The sequence below is a fragment of the Saccoglossus kowalevskii genome, chromosome 8, assembly GCF_978046115.1.
Source record: "Saccoglossus kowalevskii chromosome 8, keSacKowa6.1, whole genome shotgun sequence".
Lineage (NCBI taxonomy): Eukaryota > Metazoa > Hemichordata > Enteropneusta > Harrimaniidae > Saccoglossus > Saccoglossus kowalevskii.
The window spans coordinates 30,617,402-30,637,593 of NC_140648.1; the positions used below are offsets into that span (position 1 = coordinate 30,617,402).

The following is a 20,192-nucleotide window of genomic DNA, read 5'->3' on the forward strand; positions in this document are numbered from 1 at the left end:
TGGGAGAAGGACTGGCCTAACAGCCTGGCGCCTAGGCCTGACATTTCTGGCCTTCAGACGGTTCTGCACAGTCTGGTCACTCCTTTTGGTATGAGTTGCTGCTCTGAGGGTCTTGCATTGGAATTGGCAGTTACAATTCGATTATGAAGGACTGAGATAAGGAGGTAGCGGTCCTCAGCAGGAGTTGTGACACATGGACGACCTGACCCGAGTCTGCCATGTACTGTATTGGTTTCTCGGAAGTGCTGGAATAGTCTGTGCATAACAGATGGGCTCACATTTAGCCTTCTTGCAGCTTCTCGCAAGGACACGCCCTCATTCAACCAGCCCATGGCCCTGGCTCTTCAATTGTTAAATGTTGACATGGAGACATGCTTGCAAAAGCTGCAACAACGCCATTAGTGAGTGTATTCTGATTACCATAATTGGCAGATGTGATCACAAGGATGCATTATGTACAGGGAAAAAACTCGACATTCTTCTAAGCACAAGAATTAGAGCAGGTGTGTGATAAGCAATGTTCCATCTTCTCATTTGATTTTCCACTGAAAGATTATGTAACTGTGAAATTGAGGGTGCACTTATTCTCATCTACTGGGTTAAGAAAGAATTCAGACATGTGTGGCAGATTAAAAACTGCCATTGTGGCAATACTGGTGTTACACGACATCGTTTAACATGGTCCAAACCTATTTGATGTAAAAACTCAGGTGTTCCTTAAATTGTTTTGAGTTGGAGGGTGCTTGGCCTCTTAGGTGACTGAATTTATTGTTACCGAAGGTGCTAATTTTCTGAACAGAAAATTTTCTCATAATGAGCCAATTGAGTTTTTCCAATGCTCAACATTGGACAGTGGTAAAATAAGTATGACTGAACATTTCAAATCCACTTTGGTTTGGGATCACACTTTCTGAAACTTGTGTGTCAAGGATTTCATTCTTCAAATCATTCAGTAAGCATCATCCGGACAGCCTTGTTATAATTTTTAGACTTTTTAATTTGACTGGGGTGTAAATGTCCCCCACTGCATACAGCAAGTACAAGAATATTCAGTTTCTATGAAATCCAGCAATATCTATCCATGATGAAAACATCTATGCGTGGCAAAAGTATTACTTTAATCTCAGCAAAAACATCAGCCTATAAGAAGCTAAATGTTCACTCCCATGTGATTAGTTGTACTAATTAAAGACGCCACAAGTATAAACACCACAATTTAATTGATATCACACTCGACTACAACAACTCATTGTCATAAAGGTACATGCGCACACTGTATTTTGAAATATATCTACAAAACTTGATGAATACTATATAGATGATGGTGGTCCAGTTACACCTTCCACGTATCTCTTTGGCACTGCAAGAAATATATTAAATACAAATGGTTACATATAAAAATATAACAGATCAAGTGACACGTTTATTTGGCCAACTACTAAATTTGTCAAAACATGTCTTAAATACAATTGAATACATACATTTAACAATAGATGGCCATCATTTAGCAGTCTTTGATGAACATATTAAGTTTAGTTAACAAAGTAGTCGATGTAAATCTAAGAACCGAAGTGCAAAGAGAGTTTTGACCTTTAACACTCAATTCAGGTCGATAATTTTTTAGTCTTACAATTGAACAGTCAAATCTATTCTAATGCCTCTATAGTTCCAGTACACATGTACAATCAAGAATAGTGAAATAATACTTTATATTTAATAAACAGCACCTGGATAGTCCCATGGAAATCTCTCATTTCTAGCTTCTGCAGACTTCCGGAACGGACTAGCAAACACTAAAACAGGCGCTGTAAGAGAAAACAGAATAATGTATGAGCATGTATTAAGACTTGCACAAAACGAAAATCATCTTTTTATATTAAAACAATACAAATCACAATACAGAAACCTGCAACAGTGCATTAGATCATTGTCCTGCACTCCCCTGCATTATCATTTTTGCATGTGAAATAGCATGCACATTGTTACACCATTGCATGTTATTCAGTGTTTCATCTAGGATGAAGCCATGAGGGGGGATTGTCCCCCTTTGGTGTAAAAATTGAGGGGGACTTCACTTTGTCAAGGGGGGAATGGAAATTGATGACAAAACAGATTTTGCTATTAACACAGGTTACGGGCATTGTATTTTTTATTAAAGTTGGGAGTAGAACGGTCAAAGTATTATTAACATAATTGTACATGTCTATCTAAAACTGAGAGTGGATTCAAGACAATACTATATTGTACCAAATGACGTTATAATATGCAAATACAGTAAACCTATCTGAAATGCACTGACGATAATTATTAGTTATTAGTTACTAATAACTACAGTTCCTGTGCTGCATCATGGCTAAACAGTAATTGAATTTGTGCATGGTCAATAAAATATTTTTACCCTTATCAGTCAGAGTGACTTAATGTAAATATATTTGCTACACAATATACAATAAACATAAAAGGATTTGTTGGAATTATGAATATCATGGGTAAGTATATTAATGTTTCTATTCAAATAATAATTATAATGCTGTCATCATATTAAGAACAATTTTCATGGACCAACTTAAGTTATAAAAATATTTAACTGACAAAAAAATGGATAATAATAAACCATTAGTCAAAATTTTATATTCATTGTATCAAATAAAAATAATTTCATTTAATTAGTATGGCAAACACAATATAAATTGTGATGACACAATATTATGAGATTTTTGAACCACTGATTTTTTATTTGCCTGCAATATCTAGGTAGAAATATGCTAATTTATCTTGTATCAAAAATGATTATCATTTTATTTGCAAATTTTCTCATCATCGTGAAAATACTGAAACTCAATCAATTGTGTACCACTGCTGTGCTGATTTATTTGATCAATGCTCTGAAGCGGAGAAAAACAGTCAGCCAAACTGAACGAAACAAGCTGAACGGTTCAAACAAAAACAGAGCTGTAACATAGTTGGAATGATTGACAGGTGAACGTAAACACGCAAAAGTTTGCAACATTTTATCTTTTGATCGTGCCGACTAGAAATTTGGGCACGTTGAATTGGCAACGCAACCGGTCAAAACAAATTTATTCTTTCAGGAATATGCGCCGCGATTTTTGGATTCTCCACTGGCGAAGCGATTCCTCATAATCAAAATCCTTGAGTGGGGGACCTTCAATCAGAATGGTCATCAGGCGATTCAATGCGCGCTCCTCAATTCTATTGCGTAGACACGTTTTGATTTTATTCTGGGCTGAGAAGCCCCTCTCGCAAATAGCCGCGTTAACTGGCAGCGTAACGGCAATCTTCGCTAAGGTGATCAAATTTGGCACTGTTTGACGGTGGTTATTGTTTATGAGTTTCCACAACAATGATAGGTTATCACGTGGATAAGCTTGTTGTAGGACGTCTTGCTTTTTGGTAAGGACGGCTGCTTCCGTGTCCGCTCGCATTATCGTAGCTTTTACAGCTTCCAAATGCAAAGCGCTGCTGGCGTGTCGTGCAACAGTCGATGTGCAGTAGTTTTTACAACCGTCGGCGTCAGTGAATGGGTTTCGCTTTCCAGATTTGAGACATACAGTGACCCCTCGCTAAGTCGCGCCTCGGTAAGTCGCGATTCGGCTAAGTTGCGGGTACTTTGATGGCTCCCAAAATTTCTATTGTGTTTTGAAGTACAAAGACTAATGTTTTGTTGCATAGTGTTTTTAACTAACCGTTAAAAAGGCAACTTAACACCTACTGTCCGTCAATTGCTTAGATTCAATGGGTGACGGCGGCCTTACTCAAGGTGTCAACAGGGGTGTCGAGTAGTGATCATACGTGCTTCTCGGCCGGTCCCATTTTGGTATACCTCTATAAAACTCGCTTTTTATATGTTTTTCAATGCACGATCTCCCTCTTTCACGAGGTCCCTCGGTAAGTCGCGGCCCTCGATAAGTCGCGGTTTTTGCTTGGATCCCGACACCCGCGACTTAGCGAGGGGCCACTGTATTTTGCACTTCATGCCTGTGCCATCTTTCGGTTGTTCCAGCCAATCAGACCATCCCGGTTTATTGAGCCATGACGACTGAAAATTACTTTGCTTCCCCCTTTTAGCAGGTGGCGACGATGGGTCTACACATGACTCCAGATCGAGAGGTCCTACAGCGTTGTCAGTTTCTTCGTTTTGCGTTGCATTATTTGCATCATTGCTTTCGTCGATTTCGTCTTCATTTTCATCGACGGTTTTCTTAAAAAACTTTGTTATTAGTCGACCCCTTTTCATGATATTTACGTAGTAAATAACTAGGATGCCGCACAGAAAACCAGGACACAGAACGTAAATTTGAAACTGGCACTCAATGAAAACCAGAATCACGTCACAAGTTTAATTAAAAATTAAAAGAATGATTTCACTCCCTCGGATAATTAAGGAATCGTACTTCAAAATAGTTTATTCAACACAAATTTAACAGGGGAAGCACCGTTTTTTAAGGAGCGTTGATGGAATCTACTTGATAAAATGTAACAACAAAAAACACAGACGCAATCACACGTAAGAGTTTATTCATCGCGTACTAGTATCAACCAGGAAGGCAACATTTTTTGGAAGAGCGTTGATGGAATATACATCATAAAATGTAACAAAAACAATTCCAGGCACGTGGCATTCACGCACACTACTGCCCTGGAAGCAATTAACTTCCCTCGCGTAGGATATACAATGTTGCAGTTGCAATATTACTCATGCCCAATACGTGCTATGTAAGTGGTTCAGTCCAAAAAGTGTGTGTCAGACGCGTGTTCCGTCTCATTTGAGGGAGTGGCAATAAGATCGATTTTGCGCGATGATCGCCCCGTCCTCCTTAGAGTGGCGGCGCTGAGTTCAAGTATTTGCGCGAATCGCGCAATCGCGCGGCCTAGATGAAACACTGGTTATTACATACATGTTATTTAATTGGGATAAACACGTGCAAGGAAGTGAATAGCTGTACATGCTGTGAGAATGCTTTTGGACAGTAGTCAAGTTTGGTAATGCACAACATTTGCGATGTTATTACCAAGTGTGCTTGTAATTTGTCTGCACACTGCTGAGAAATCGTACATTCAAACAGTCACATACAGGACAAATTTGTGCTGCTAAGAAACAGGGGCAAATATGTACATCATTTTATAGTGTATAGAGTGTAATACATACCAATGGCTCCAAGAGCAAGCGATATGACAATAATAGGCTCTTTATCAAATGCATATTTCATGAAAGGAGCCCAGCCTAAAAGAATTGAGAGAAAAACAAAAAGTTGAGAGAAAACATTGTACCAGTCATTATAAAAATTAGGCATTCATTGTATCATTAATGAAGTCGCAGCATTCCATGCTTAGTCTAGTTGCTGTAATAATATACTAGACAAAAATAATCAGTTTTGATTTGAATCGTATTTGGATTACAGTCAGTTCAGCTGTTCCCATTACTGGTAACTAATATTTGATTCACACAACACTGACACGCATGGTCTCAAAGAACTAAGACACACAAAATACAAATCAAATAGGAATGATAAACGACAAAAGTAAGAAATAAAGGTTAAATATTTATGTGGGAAAATGGCATAATGGAAATGTGGACACAACAAGGACGATTATTTAAATAAATCTTAATTTTTATATAGACTGAGCTCATTGTGTTCAGTCTGGAAGTTGCTCTCTAAATATGTAAACATTTTTTGATGTACCGGTACATTGCGAACATGATATTAAAAAATGTTATATCTGAACTCATGATTGCGAGGAATTTGTTGTTTTTTGTCAAAAATAATAAGAAATAAGAGGAAGGTAACCAGGCTAAGCTTGTGGAGACAGCTACATGTAGCTTGTTCCAATCTGGTTCAAGATCGCTCACAGTGCGGACAGAAAGTGGTTCGAATCCACATTAAACTGCATGAAATGAAGTAGTTGTATTTGACTCATGTTTAGTGAGAACTGGACTATAGTTGAAAAGTTACAACTTCCAATAAGACTACCGGTTGCCAAACAATACAAGCTTCGCCAGACCACAAAATACTTTCGATTGTACATGAATTATGAGTTGCAATAGTTGCATGAAAGGAGGAGCATGAAACAGCTAGAAATAATACGCAATAGATCTAATTATAACTGTCATACTAGTGTGTTTTGTCACTGTCTATATATTAATTTGTTATCACTTTAAAACACTAATGTTAAAATGCAACAATATTTATGAAATGAAACTGACATTTTTCAACAACTAATGCACGTTTGATTGGATTACTTCGTAGACGTATTTTGATAGGGTTTACTCCATTTTGTATTTTCGTTATATGACCATTTTAATTCCTCGGGGGGTACGTGTTCTCAATAAAGTGAGTCCCTGGTATTTTTTGTTTGGAAACGTGTATTGAAACTCTGCAAATGCAACTATTATAATCAGGGAAATTATGCAATTTGTTGGCTAAATATTAGGTAGAATATATATACTTCAACTGGGTGTTATTTTCAAGCATAATTATCAACTGATAACACAAAAATTACGTACCTCGTCTCAGAGCATCTCGCATCGACGCTGGAGCAGCCATCTTGAACTGAAGTTGAACCCACGTTTGTGGCCTCGTTACTCCAATTGGCAATTTCGTTAGTCAAGCTTGGTTTGATTTTAGTTTACAGTTATCGAGGAAAGATAATAATATTAAATGTACTTAAATTAAGGCATGATAATAAATCTATAAATGTGTCAATATTAAATAAACATATTACTCGCGAAACATCAATTTCCCAAGATGCACTGTGAGACAAAATGGCAGCGCCCTACTCAAACTTCGCCGGCTTGGATTTGTCCGACGACATGGAAAGTTATAGTGGGAGTAGAAGAAGTAAAGAACTTTTGAAAAACACTACCAAAAGTAAACCTTGTAGGGCGTGTATGGATTTTAAGTCATTTGCCAAGCTTCGAGGGATTGATGTGACGTTACCGTCAGAAAGACTGGAAGGAAAGGTAACGATCGACGGCCATGGGACACAATTTTTAATCGTGGGGAGGCTTTGTGATCAGAAAAAAAATCTACTTCTTAACAGACTCTTGAAAATAAATCTAGCCTGCTAACATTTGCGTAAACCAGTTGTTAATTTTTTTTAGCAATAAATAATTTTGCATGAAAACGAATCTTCCAAGCCCCCCCCACATTCCCAATGATCTACCCTGAACGCGTGTTCTCCAGAGTGCGTCTGAGCACGTCTCAACATATTGTCTTTGCTAAAATCATATGTACTCGATATGAGGCGTTAATATAAATATATCATAACAAAAAAACAAAACAAAAACGTTCATTCAAAACAAATTACTAGCATACTCACTGGGAGGAAAACATAAACGTGGAATTTTAATATTAATTTTGTAGTAATTTTCTACATGCATGAATATTCATTGTCTCCGATATACTACGGGGTAAGTTTTTTTTTTTTATGGGAATTTAGAAAACATTGATCATGCAAATCCATCGCTTGTTCGTCCCCGTTCGGACGTAGTCCGAAAACGTTGACTTATGTTTTGCCCTGTGTGCGTCCGTGCGTCCGTGATCACCTGTATCTCGAACATGCATGGACCGATTAAGTTCAAACTTCACTCATACATCACACATTATATGGGACATATGCACATGCATTTTTTTCATGATCCGATTAACGATAGCCGAATAGCGGCCATTTTAAGGCCGTAAATGCATCAAAATCGCACATTTTCACCATTCCGGACCTGGATCTCAGTTATGCATGGACGGATTTTGTTCAAATTTGGTACATACATTAAACATAATAGGACCTTGATGCACGTCATTTTTTTTTTGGGATCAGGTTCGAAATGGCCGACTGGCGGCCATTTTGTTTTAAAGAATTCAGTTCTGGATCCGTATCTGAGACATGCCTGGATTGATCGAGTTCAAACTTCACACACACAAGGTACATCATGTCATAAATATGTATGTGCATTTGTTTCATGATCTCATTAACGATAGCCAAATGGCGTCCGCTTTAAGGCCGAAAATGCATTGAAATCGCACATTTTCACCATTCCGAACCCGGATCTCAGTTATGCATGGACGGATTTTGTTCAAATTTGGTACATACATTAAACATAATAGGACCTTGATGCACGTCATTTTTTTTTGGATCGGGTTTGAAATGGCCGACTGGCGGCCATTTTGTTTTAAAGAATTCAGTTCTGGATCCGTATCTGAGACATGCCTGGATTGATCGAGTTCAAACTTCACACACACAAGGTACATCATGTCACAAAAATGTATGTGCATTTGTTTCATGATCTCATTAACGATAGCCAAATGGCGGCCGCTTTAAGGCCAAAAATGCATTGAAATCGCACATTTTCACCATTCCGGACCTGGATCTCAGTTATGCATGGACGGATTTTGTTCAAATTTGGTACATACATTAAACATAATAGGACCTTGATGCACGTCATTTTTTTTTTCGGATCAAGTTCGAAATGGCCGACTGGCGGCCATTTTGTTTTAAAGAATTCAGTTCTGGATCCGTATCCTAGACATGTCTGGATTGATCAAGTTCAAACTTCACACACACAAGGTACATCATGTCATAAATATGTATGTGCATTTGTTTCATGATCTCATTAACGATAGCCAAATGGCGACCGCTTTAAGGCCGAAAATGCATTGAAATCGCACATTTTCACCATTCCGAACCCGGATCTCAGTTATGCATGGACGGATTTTGTTCAAATTTGGTACATACATTAAACATAATAGGACCTTGATGCATGTCATTTTTTTTTTGGATCGGGTTTGAAATGGCCGACTGGCGGCCATTTTGTTTTAAAGAATTCAGTTCTGGATCCGTATCCAAGACATGTCTGGATTGATCAAGTTCAAACTTCACACACACATGGTACATTGTACATCATGTCACAAATAGATATGTGCATTTGTTTCATGACCCGCTTAACAATAGTTGAATGATGGCCAGTTTAAGGCCGAAAATGCATCAAAATCACGTATTTTCACAATTCCGCAACCGAATCTCAGTCATGCATGAATGGATTTTGTTCAGATTTAGTACAATGTGTTGTACATATACAGGTGCATTTCGGTCATGATCTGCTATGAATGTATATGTCACTCAAATATGAACGGAACGGGGACGTGTCATTGACTATGACTTGTTCCTTTCATACCCCCCACTTCTAATCCTAACTATATCCCTCACCTAAATTCCATTGTATCTGCCCCTCTAGATAACTATAGGTGTCCTTAGGAGGGGCATATACAATTACTGTAAAATGACTAATTTTCAATGGGTTTAAATTTCACTGATTTACCATTTCAGGCATATTAAGTGGGTTTTAAATTCACGGTTTTATCATTTAGATAATGCGTTCTATGCTAAATTTTATATACTAGTATTTACTGGGTTCACTGGGTTCACTTTTGCAGTAAATTGGGAAGTGTTGTTCAAACATTCATTTTCATGTTGTTTCAAATTATCAAAAAGTTTCATGATTATGTTGAATCACTGTAGTCCTGTGTTGACTACTGTAAAATACCTCTATAATAATTTTTGCTGGAGTTAATTCACGCTGAAAAGATTTTTGGGTATTTTGTATGGAATTTATTTTAACTTATTTTTGACGAGTTGAATGTTATTTCCACTGAATCATTCCTTCAGAAAAAATAATTTAGACTTTTCAAGACATTCTCTTCATGTTTAGACAATCTGAGTGTAGGCGTTTCCCAAATTATTAAGGTCAGTGAAGTCATCAAGAAAGTATTTGGTATGTGCAATGTGTAGCACAAAAATTGTATTTTTAAGATACTATTCTACATCATCATCAATGTATGTAACAATGTAACATTTCATATACTTTATATAAAAACATTTGTGGCTTTATGAATTCAAATACATTTTCCATCATCTGAATCATTCTCTTACAAAACTTATTTTTGAAGAATGAATAACACAATACTATGAGAGGCACAAAGCGAGGATTTTGATTTTTCAAGAGCTTGAAACATTGTCTACATCTATGATGTACACACAAGCCTTCATAAGACAGAACAACTGCGACCATTCACATTCCAAATGAGGTTCTTTTTGATTGGATAATGTTGAACTATCTCATTAATATTGATTGAAACTAACATCACAATATCATTTCTGAATTGGTCAACCACAGCTTTCTGTCTATCATTATTAGTCCCTGTTTGGACAAAGTCCGAAAACGGGGACTTATAATTCGGTCTCCGTCCGTGCGTCCGTCCGGAGTCATATCTGAGAATCCCTCGGACCGATTTCGTTCATTCTTTGCATGTGCTTAGTACTTTATGTGGGACATATGCACATGCAGTGGTTTAGCGATTCGATTCAAAATGGCCAACTGGCAGCCATTTTGTTTTTTGAAAATGTTTTATTTTGGACATGCTTTGTCTGTTTTCATTCAAACTTGGTACATAGATTATACATGTAAGGATACATGTCCATGACGATTTATTTCACAATTGGATCAAAGATGGCCGACTGGCAGCCATCTTGATTTTGAAAATGTCTTATTTTGGACATGCTTTGTCAGTTTTCACTCAAATTTAGTACATACCGGTAGATCATACATGTTAGGATACATGTCCCTGATCGTCCGTGAATTCCTGAGTCTGTCCGTCCGTTCGTTCGTGTGTCCGTCCGTCAGTCTGTCCAGAGTCATATTTCAGAATCCTGTGGACATATTCTGTTCATTCTTTGCATGTGCCTAGTACCTTATGTGGGACATATGCACATGCAGTGGTTTAGCGATTCAATTCAAAAAGGCCGACTGGCAGCCATCTTGTTTTTTGAAAATGTTTTATTTTGGACATGCTTTGTCCGTTTTCATTCAAACTTGGTACATAGATTATACATGTTAGGATACATGTCCATGACGATTTATTTCACAAGTGGATCAAAGATGGCCAACTGGCAGCCATCTTGTTTTTTGAAAATGTCGTATTTTGGACATGCTTTGTCAGTTTTCACTTAAATTTAGTACATAGATCATACATGTTAGGATACATGTCCACGACCGTTCCTGAGTCTGTCCGGGGATCAGGTTCGAAATGGCCGACTGGCGGCCATTTTGTTTTAAAGAATTCAGTTCTGGATCCGTATCTGAGACATGCCTGGATTGATCGAGTTCAAACTTCACACACACAAGGTACATCATGTCATAAATATGTATGTGCATTTGTTTCATGATCTCATTAACGATAGCCAAATGGCGTCCGCTTTAAGGCCGAAAATGCATTGAAATCGCACATTTTCACCATTCCGAACCCGGATCTCAGTTATGCATGGACGGATTTTGTTCAAATTTGGTACATACATTAAACATAATAGGACCTTGATGCACGTCATTTTTTTTTGGATCGGGTTTGAAATGGCCGACTGGCGGCCATTTTGTTTTAAAGAATTCAGTTCTGGATCCGTATCTGAGACATGCCTGGATTGATCGAGTTCAAACTTCACACACACAAGGTACATCATGTCACAAAAATGTATGTGCATTTGTTTCATGATCTCATTAACGATAGCCAAATGGCGGCCGCTTTAAGGCCAAAAATGCATTGAAATCGCACATTTTCACCATTCCGGACCTGGATCTCAGTTATGCATGGACGGATTTTGTTCAAATTTGGTACATACATTAAACATAATAGGACCTTGATGCACGTCATTTTTTTTTTCGGATCAAGTTCGAAATGGCCGACTGGCGGCCATTTTGTTTTAAAGAATTCAGTTCTGGATCCGTATCCTAGACATGTCTGGATTGATCAAGTTCAAACTTCACACACACAAGGTACATCATGTCATAAATATGTATGTGCATTTGTTTCATGATCTCATTAACGATAGCCAAATGGCGACCGCTTTAAGGCCGAAAATGCATTGAAATCGCACATTTTCACCATTCCGAACCCGGATCTCAGTTATGCATGGACGGATTTTGTTCAAATTTGGTACATACATTAAACATAATAGGACCTTGATGCATGTCATTTTTTTTTTGGATCGGGTTTGAAATGGCCGACTGGCGGCCATTTTGTTTTAAAGAATTCAGTTCTGGATCCGTATCCAAGACATGTCTGGATTGATCAAGTTCAAACTTCACACACACATGGTACATTGTACATCATGTCACAAATAGATATGTGCATTTGTTTCATGACCCGCTTAACAATAGTTGAATGATGGCCAGTTTAAGGCCGAAAATGCATCAAAATCACGTATTTTCACAATTCCGCAACCGAATCTCAGTCATGCATGAATGGATTTTGTTCAGATTTAGTACAATGTGTTGTACATATACAGGTGCATTTCGGTCATGATCTGCTATGAATGTATATGTCACTCAAATATGAACGGAACGGGGACGTGTCATTGACTATGACTTGTTCCTTTCATACCCCCCACTTCTAATCCTAACTATATCCCTCACCTAAATTCCATTGTATCTGCCCCTCTAGATAACTATAGTTGTCCTTAGGAGGGGCATATACAATTACTGTAAAATGACTAATTTTCAATGGGTTTAAATTTCACTGATTTACCATTTCAGGCATATTAAGTGGGTTTTAAATTCACGGTTTTATCATTTAGATAATGCGTTCTATGCTAAATTTTATATACTAGTATTTACTGGGTTCACTGGGTTCACTTTTGCAGTAAATTGGGAAGTGTTGTTCAAACATTCATTTTCATGTTGTTTCAAATTATCAAAAAGTTTCATGATTATGTTGAATCACTGTAGTCCTGTGTTGACTACTGTAAAATACCTCTATAATAATTTTTGCTGGAGTTAATTCACGCTGAAAAGATTTTTGGGTATTTTGTATGGAATTTATTTTAACTTATTTTTGACGAGTTGAATGTTATTTCCACTGAATCATTCCTTCAGAAAAAATAATTTAGACTTTTCAAGACATTCTCTTCATGTTTAGACAATCTGAGTGTAGGCGTTTCCCAAATTATTAAGGTCAGTGAAGTCATCAAGAAAGTATTTGGTATGTGCAATGTGTAGCACAAAAATTGTATTTTTAAGATACTATTCTACATCATCATCAATGTATGTAACAATGTAACATTTCATATACTTTATATAAAAACATTTGTGGCTTTATGAATTCAAATACATTTTCCATCATCTGAATCATTCTCTTACAAAACTTATTTTTGAAGAATGAATAACACAATACTATGAGAGGCACAAAGCGAGGATTTTGATTTTTCAAGAGCTTGAAACATTGTCTACATCTATGATGTACACACAAGCCTTCATAAGACAGAACAACTGCGACCATTCACATTCCAAATGAGGTTCTTTTTGATTGGATAATGTTGAACTATCTCATTAATATTGATTGAAACTAACATCACAATATCATTTCTGAATTGGTCAACCACAGCTTTCTGTCTATCATTATTAGTCCCTGTTTGGACAAAGTCCGAAAACGGGGACTTATAATTCGGTCTCCGTCCGTGCGTCCGTCCGGAGTCATATCTGAGAATCCCTCGGACCGATTTCGTTCATTCTTTGCATGTGCTTAGTACTTTATGTGGGACATATGCACATGCAGTGGTTTAGCGATTCGATTCAAAATGGCCAACTGGCAGCCATTTTGTTTTTTGAAAATGTTTTATTTTGGACATGCTTTGTCTGTTTTCATTCAAACTTGGTACATAGATTATACATGTAAGGATACATGTCCATGACGATTTATTTCACAATTGGATCAAAGATGGCCGACTGGCAGCCATCTTGATTTTGAAAATGTCTTATTTTGGACATGCTTTGTCAGTTTTCACTCAAATTTAGTACATACCGGTAGATCATACATGTTAGGATACATGTCCCTGATCGTCCGTGAATTCCTGAGTCTGTCCGTCCGTTCGTTCGTGTGTCCGTCCGTCAGTCTGTCCAGAGTCATATTTCAGAATCCTGTGGACATATTCTGTTCATTCTTTGCATGTGCCTAGTACCTTATGTGGGACATATGCACATGCAGTGGTTTAGCGATTCAATTCAAAAAGGCCGACTGGCAGCCATCTTGTTTTTTGAAAATGTTTTATTTTGGACATGCTTTGTCCGTTTTCATTCAAACTTGGTACATAGATTATACATGTTAGGATACATGTCCATGACGATTTATTTCACAAGTGGATCAAAGATGGCCAACTGGCAGCCATCTTGTTTTTTGAAAATGTCGTATTTTGGACATGCTTTGTCAGTTTTCACTTAAATTTAGTACATAGATCATACATGTTAGGATACATGTCCACGACCGTTCCTGAGTCTGTCCGTCCGTCCGTGCGTGCGTCAGTCTGTTCGTGCGTCAGTCTGTCCAGAGTCGTATTTCAGAATCCTGTGGACCAATTTCGTTCATTCTTTGCATGTGCCTAGTACCTTATGTGGGACACATGCACATGCAGTGGTTTTAGCGATTCAATTCAAAATGGCCGACTGGCAGCTATTTTGTTTTTTGAAAATGTTGTATTTTGGAAATGCTTTGTCATTCAAACTTGGTACATAGATTATACATGTTAGGATGCATGACCATGACGATTTATTTCACAATTGGATCAAAGATGGCCGACTGGCAGCCATCTTGTTTTTTTAAAATGTCATATTTTGGACGTGCTTTGTCAGTTTTCACTCAAATTTAGTACATAGATCATACATGTTAGGATACATGTCCCTAATCGTCCGTGAGTTCCTGAGTCTATCCGTCCGTTCGTGCGTCAGTTTGTCCAGAGTCATATTTCAGAATCCTGTGGACCTGCATGTGCCTAGTACCTTATGTGGGACATATACACATGCAGTGGTTTAGCGATTCAATTCAAAAAGGCCGACTGGCAGCCATTTTGTTTTTTGAAAATGCTTTGTCAGTTTTCATTCAAACTTGGTACATAGATTATACATGTTAGGATACATGTCCATGACGATTTATTTCACAAGTGGATTAAAGATGGCCAACTGGCAGCCATCTTGTTTTTTGAAAATGACGTATTTTGGACATGCTTTGTCAGTTTTCACTCAAATTTAGTACATAGATCATACATGTTAGGATACATGTCCCCGACCATCCGTGAGTTCCTAAGTCTGTCCGTCCGTCCGTGCGTCAGTCCGTCCGTTCGTGCGTCAGTCTGTCCAGAGTCATATTTCAGAATCCTGTGAACCGATTCCGTTCATTCTTTGCATGTGCCTAGTACCTTATGTGGGACATATGCACATGCAGTGGTTTAGCGATTCAATTCAAAATGACCGACTGGCAGCTATCTTGTTTTTTGAAAATGTTGTATTTTGGACATGCTTTGTCAGTTGTCATTCAAACTTGGTACATAGATTATACATGTTAGGATACATGACGATTTATTTCGCAATTGGATCAAAGATGGCCGACTGGCAGGCATGTTTTTTTTTTTATGTGGTATCTTGGACGTGCTCTGTCAGTTTTCATTCAAATTTGGCACATACATGTACTTTATACATGATAGGATGCATGTCCATGACAATTTGTTTCAAAATCTGGTCAAGGATGGCCGATTGACAGCCATCTGACTTTTGGCCTTACTACTACGGTATATTTCCACAATTTATGTACCATTTTCATTCGTATTTGGCACATACATCATACATATCAGTGTGTTTCATAATCAGATCAAAGATGGACGAATAACGGCTGTTTTTATTTTTGGCCATACTACTACTACACGCAACACATGTTTTGATGTAAATAAACAATCTGTTGTATATGCCACTTGGAACTCAAGTTTCAATGGACATGCTCGCGACAACCCCTCCGCTTTAATAGGACGAGCACAAAGAGAACTTTCAAAAATTTAACAGGGACTGTGTCATTTTCAATGACTTGTATTATTTACTAATTTTTGGTAGATGAGTTTTTTTTATAGGCTTTCAGTGTTCAATAAATTATATATTTTTTAATCTCTTCAATCTATACCCCCAGTATGTTTAGTATACTAGATCTCTTTTTTTTCAGCATTCTTTGATTCCTTTTTTGTATGTCAGATGTGTTGGCATATACAAAGAAACTAAATCAATCATTTCAAAGTTGATAGCAAGCTTTTTATAACTCCAGTGTTTAAAAAAAGAATTAATATTTTTTTCTTACCTTTAAGATGCCCCTACCCCAATATCCTAATATAATGTACTATTATATTTATGTACTAGAACAGACAGTGTCCATTGGATAGAGATCAACTCGGACGAAGTACATGGTCTTTTCTACATACAACAGCCGCATATTATCCAGAACAACCCTCACAACAAGACCAACGTGATATGAAACAATTCATTTATTTATTCTCAAAATTTTTTCCCTGTGAACCTTGTGCTGTTGAACTAAGAGACAGGTAAGGATGAGTTGCTACACGCCGACTCGTGTATATTCTGTTGATGGCAGTATCACAACCATCCGTCTTCCAAGACATTCATGGCTGCTAACTTGGGAAGTATTTTAAAATACCATTGACACAACAAACCCATTCTCTTCATTTTTTATAAATATTTATAAATTTTTACAATTCAAACATTATGCACAGTGCCAAATATTTAGGGAATGGGTTTGTGTGTTGATAGTACCACTAAATTACAGTAGTAAAATAATCTTTTCAGTATACAGTATCTTTTCTTTGCATGGCAAACGAGTAAAAGTCTTGAAAAAACGTGTGAGGGCATTATAATTATGAAAATGGTTTATAATGATTAGGCACTGCAAAAGTGATTCTTAGACGTCAGCACATTGCTAGAATTTTGAGAAAACAAACATTTAATGTCTGATTGTCATATGTAATTCATGTTGTTTGTCCTGTTACATGAAATGAGGGAAATATATCTGTCCATATACCCAGTATGAGTGAGCTACAAAACTATGTCTATGAAGGAATTGCTCAGAAACCAGGCTAAATGTATGAAAATAAAACAATGATTAGATTGAAACTGCCACTATGTTGTTTCATAGTATATTGTTATGCTGTGTTAGAAACACAAGAAAAGAAAACTTCATTACAACTTGTATACTTGCACTATATACCGGTATATTCCAAAATATATAATGACTTTGTTTTGTAGGCCTCCCCTTCCGTGCTTTTGATTTCGATGTGAATTACTTTTTCACGGCCTTACAGTTGATAATATTTTGTTTTATTTTCAGACTTAAAACTGATGTTCCTGACACCAGCAGTCGTCACAACTTTTCACAATGGATGTGCAGACTTCATAACAGTGTTAGTAAAAGGATAGGAAAACCAGAGTTTGACTGTTCCAAAGTTGATGAAAGGTGGTTAGATGGCTGGAAAGACGGATCATGTGACTAAATACACACTCTAAATCATGCAATAAAAACTTGATTGATTTTTTTTCACAACTAATTTTATTTCAAAAAATACAAAATATATTTTAAAAATGCAATCTACATCTGGAATGTAGATATTAATCTGGTAACATTGTAATGTTAAAAAGATGACGCATTGTGGGTCTTCCATGTGGACAATTCTGAAAATAACAAAGTACCATTATGCATCATTTCCCATAGCAACACTGGGAGTTTTGTTTTGATAAGTACAAAGGCGGCTGTGAAAACCTGGCGAAATTTACACTTGATACAGGTTGTGTACTACAATTAAACCCCCTATAAACTACAGGGTACAATTAAAAACAGAACTATATATAGTACAGTACAGTCATAACTTAACTTTCAAGCTGACTATGAGCTGGCATTTCTTTTCACAAAAACCATACAAGTATCATTGCCATCAAAATGTTATACTTTTTTGTATTATCTACCCATGTTATTAATATGAGGCTTACTTACACACAATTTAGATATGTCAAATCTTGAAAGTAATCTAAGCTAGCTAAATTTTAAGTTATGTTTAAACACATACATGTAGGGATAATGAGTCAAGTGGTACAATTAAAAGCAGTCACAGTGATATTATGATTATTTGTCAGACCATTACCAACAACATTGTGCTTTTATGTCAACAAGTCAGTAGCCTAGAATATATGGACTTCAATAATCAATGTGCATGCATAAAAGCTGGCCAATCACAGTAAACTATGACTTGTAATACATTTGTGTGGCTAATGAGCAACCCGACAACTGTAACTATGTGGTTGTTAATAGAAAATGTATACATTCTAGCCTACAAAGTTGGAGAATTGCTTAATAAAATTACTTACCCAAGGTTGTTCAATTTCCCCCATGTGACAGATGAGCTAATTGAAAAAAAAAGATATAAATTAATCACTATTTGCAAGCACCCACTCATTGTTTCTATGTAAATGAGTAAATACCCACATTTGCCTCATTGGTTCTATGTAAATTAGTAAATACCCACATTTGCCTCAATGATTCTAAACCCACATTTGCCCCACTGGTTCTATGTAAATTCCCACATTTGCCTCATTGGTTCTATGTAAACAAGTAAATATACACATTTGCCTCATTGGGTCTATGTAAATGAGTAAATACCCACATTTGCCTCAATGATTCTAAACCCACATTTGCCCCATTGGTTCTATGTAAATTAGTAAATACCCACATTTGCCTCATTGGTTCTATGTAAATAAGTAAATACACACATTTGCCTCAATGATTCTAAACCCACATTTGCCCCATTGGTTCTATGTATTAAATGAAAGGTAATAACTGACTATAACCACCGCTATACTGTGCATTTAATTGGATGACTGATTCAGACAAACACATTCCACAAATGCTATTGCTGTCATGAGATGTGTTTCAACTTTAATAAACATTTTGTATTTAATATGTAAATTGTATTTAACTACATTTCCACAATCAATAAGGGAAGCAATTTATTTAGTACAAATCATTTGTAATTGTAACACCTACTCTTTATCTTATGGTCAGCATCTTCTACAAATAATGTTGGGATAAACAAATAAAAAGATTTGTTCCTGGTGCTCAGATGGTGCAGTGCAGAGTTGCATCTTTTTTGGGGTGGAGGGAACTATTTTTTTTTATTTTAGCAATATTTTGGGAGATGACTCTTGCCTGCTTATGCCATTTTCCCCAATTCATTTTGGCTGTACCGGTATGTGGAGGCTTTTAGCCAGCATTGTGTTGATTAAAATGCTGATCATAATAAGAGGTAGTGGGTTACCTTTTTCATTTCTGTTTTATTTAATGCTGTACCAACCATAATAGATTGACGACATGCTCTAGATGCAAACATCTGTCGGACTCTTGACGGCCTGCACATTGTACCCTGTAATATGATCAATAACTCTGATATGTATTGCATCTTTTGTGTCGTGAACTGAATGATTTTGTGTGTTGATCTGAGATACATTTACAATAAATTTAACTCTTTTTTTTTTAATACAACACAGGAGTTTGAAACTGGATAACACAAACTGTTCTAGAAGTTACCCAAAGCTAATAAATTATACATCCACAAAAGATTGGATGATCCCTTCACTATGCCCTCTAAGCAAATATGATTTGCTGTGACGCAACATGTTGTGCTAATTCACGGGTGTGGTATTGATGCAATTGATATAGATATAGTGACCTTGAAAAAAAATCTTAATATAGTTTTGTAATTTGTTAAAATGAAATTCACATTTTATAAAAAAAAACAAGTGTAAAAACAAAGGAAATGAGGGACCACATTTTTGTTTGTACCTCAAGTCACCAAAACAGTTGCATACAATTCTTTTTTGAAGACCTACTTCCCAACAGTCAACAAGCTGATAACTTTATTTTAGGAGGATTTCATATTGACACTGAATCCCTACAAAATCAGCCTTGTTAAAGGGCACACTCAATCTATTCATGTATAGGCAATAAGCAACTCTTATAAGGGAACTGATCATTACCACCCAGCCGGTTTCCTGTGAGTTTGACTCGGTTTACCGTACCGGTCGTTGCTTTACCGTACCGGTCATTGCTTTACCGTACCGACCGTTGCGCTACCGTACCGGCCGGGGCTTTACTGTACCGGCTGGACAATTACCGTACTGATAGGACCAATACCGACTATTTATCACCTTCGATTAATGAATGCATGGTAAACAAAGCCCCGGTAACTGATCGGCGCCCTGTCGGTAACCGTGAGTCATGCATGAATTAATTGGGCATTTTGCAAACAATAAGAATTTT

The 20,192-nt window shown here is 36.9% G+C and overlaps 3 protein-coding genes across 3 annotated transcripts in view; 1 reads left to right on the forward strand and 2 right to left on the reverse strand.

Annotated features, from left to right (window-relative positions):
* Positions 1 to 1,201: 1,201 nt before the first annotated feature.
* On the reverse strand, positions 1,202 to 6,637 carry LOC100368681 (NADH dehydrogenase [ubiquinone] 1 alpha subcomplex subunit 3-like). The gene is made up of 4 exons (XM_002736446.4): positions 6,527 to 6,637; positions 5,171 to 5,245; positions 1,728 to 1,805; positions 1,202 to 1,360 (listed from the first exon to the last, which is right to left on the reverse strand). The coding sequence occupies exons 1-4, from the start codon at positions 6,564 to 6,566 to the stop codon at positions 1,311 to 1,313; spliced, it is 243 nt and encodes an 80-aa protein (XP_002736492.1). The 5' UTR covers positions 6,567 to 6,637; the 3' UTR covers positions 1,202 to 1,310.
* Positions 6,638 to 6,771: 134 nt separating this feature from the next.
* Positions 6,772 to 19,415, forward strand: LOC102800934 (FAD-linked sulfhydryl oxidase ALR-like). Its single transcript, XM_006818619.3, has 3 exons — positions 6,772 to 6,982; positions 16,232 to 16,413; positions 17,214 to 19,415. The coding sequence occupies exons 1-3, from the start codon at positions 6,785 to 6,787 to the stop codon at positions 17,374 to 17,376; spliced, it is 543 nt and encodes a 180-aa protein (XP_006818682.1). The 5' UTR covers positions 6,772 to 6,784; the 3' UTR covers positions 17,377 to 19,415.
* LOC100368527 (mismatch repair endonuclease PMS2-like) overlaps positions 17,414 to 20,192 on the reverse strand; it is a 33,701-nt gene continuing 30,922 nt past the window's right edge. The window contains exons 22-24 of the mRNA XM_085502485.1: positions 19,192 to 19,296; positions 18,245 to 18,280; positions 17,414 to 17,554 (exon numbers count right to left, since the gene is read on the reverse strand). Of these exons, the coding sequence (XP_085358611.1) occupies positions 17,492 to 17,554; positions 18,245 to 18,280; positions 19,192 to 19,296 (204 nt within the window). The 3' untranslated portion in view covers positions 17,414 to 17,491. The remainder of the gene's footprint in view (positions 17,555 to 18,244; positions 18,281 to 19,191; positions 19,297 to 20,192) is intronic.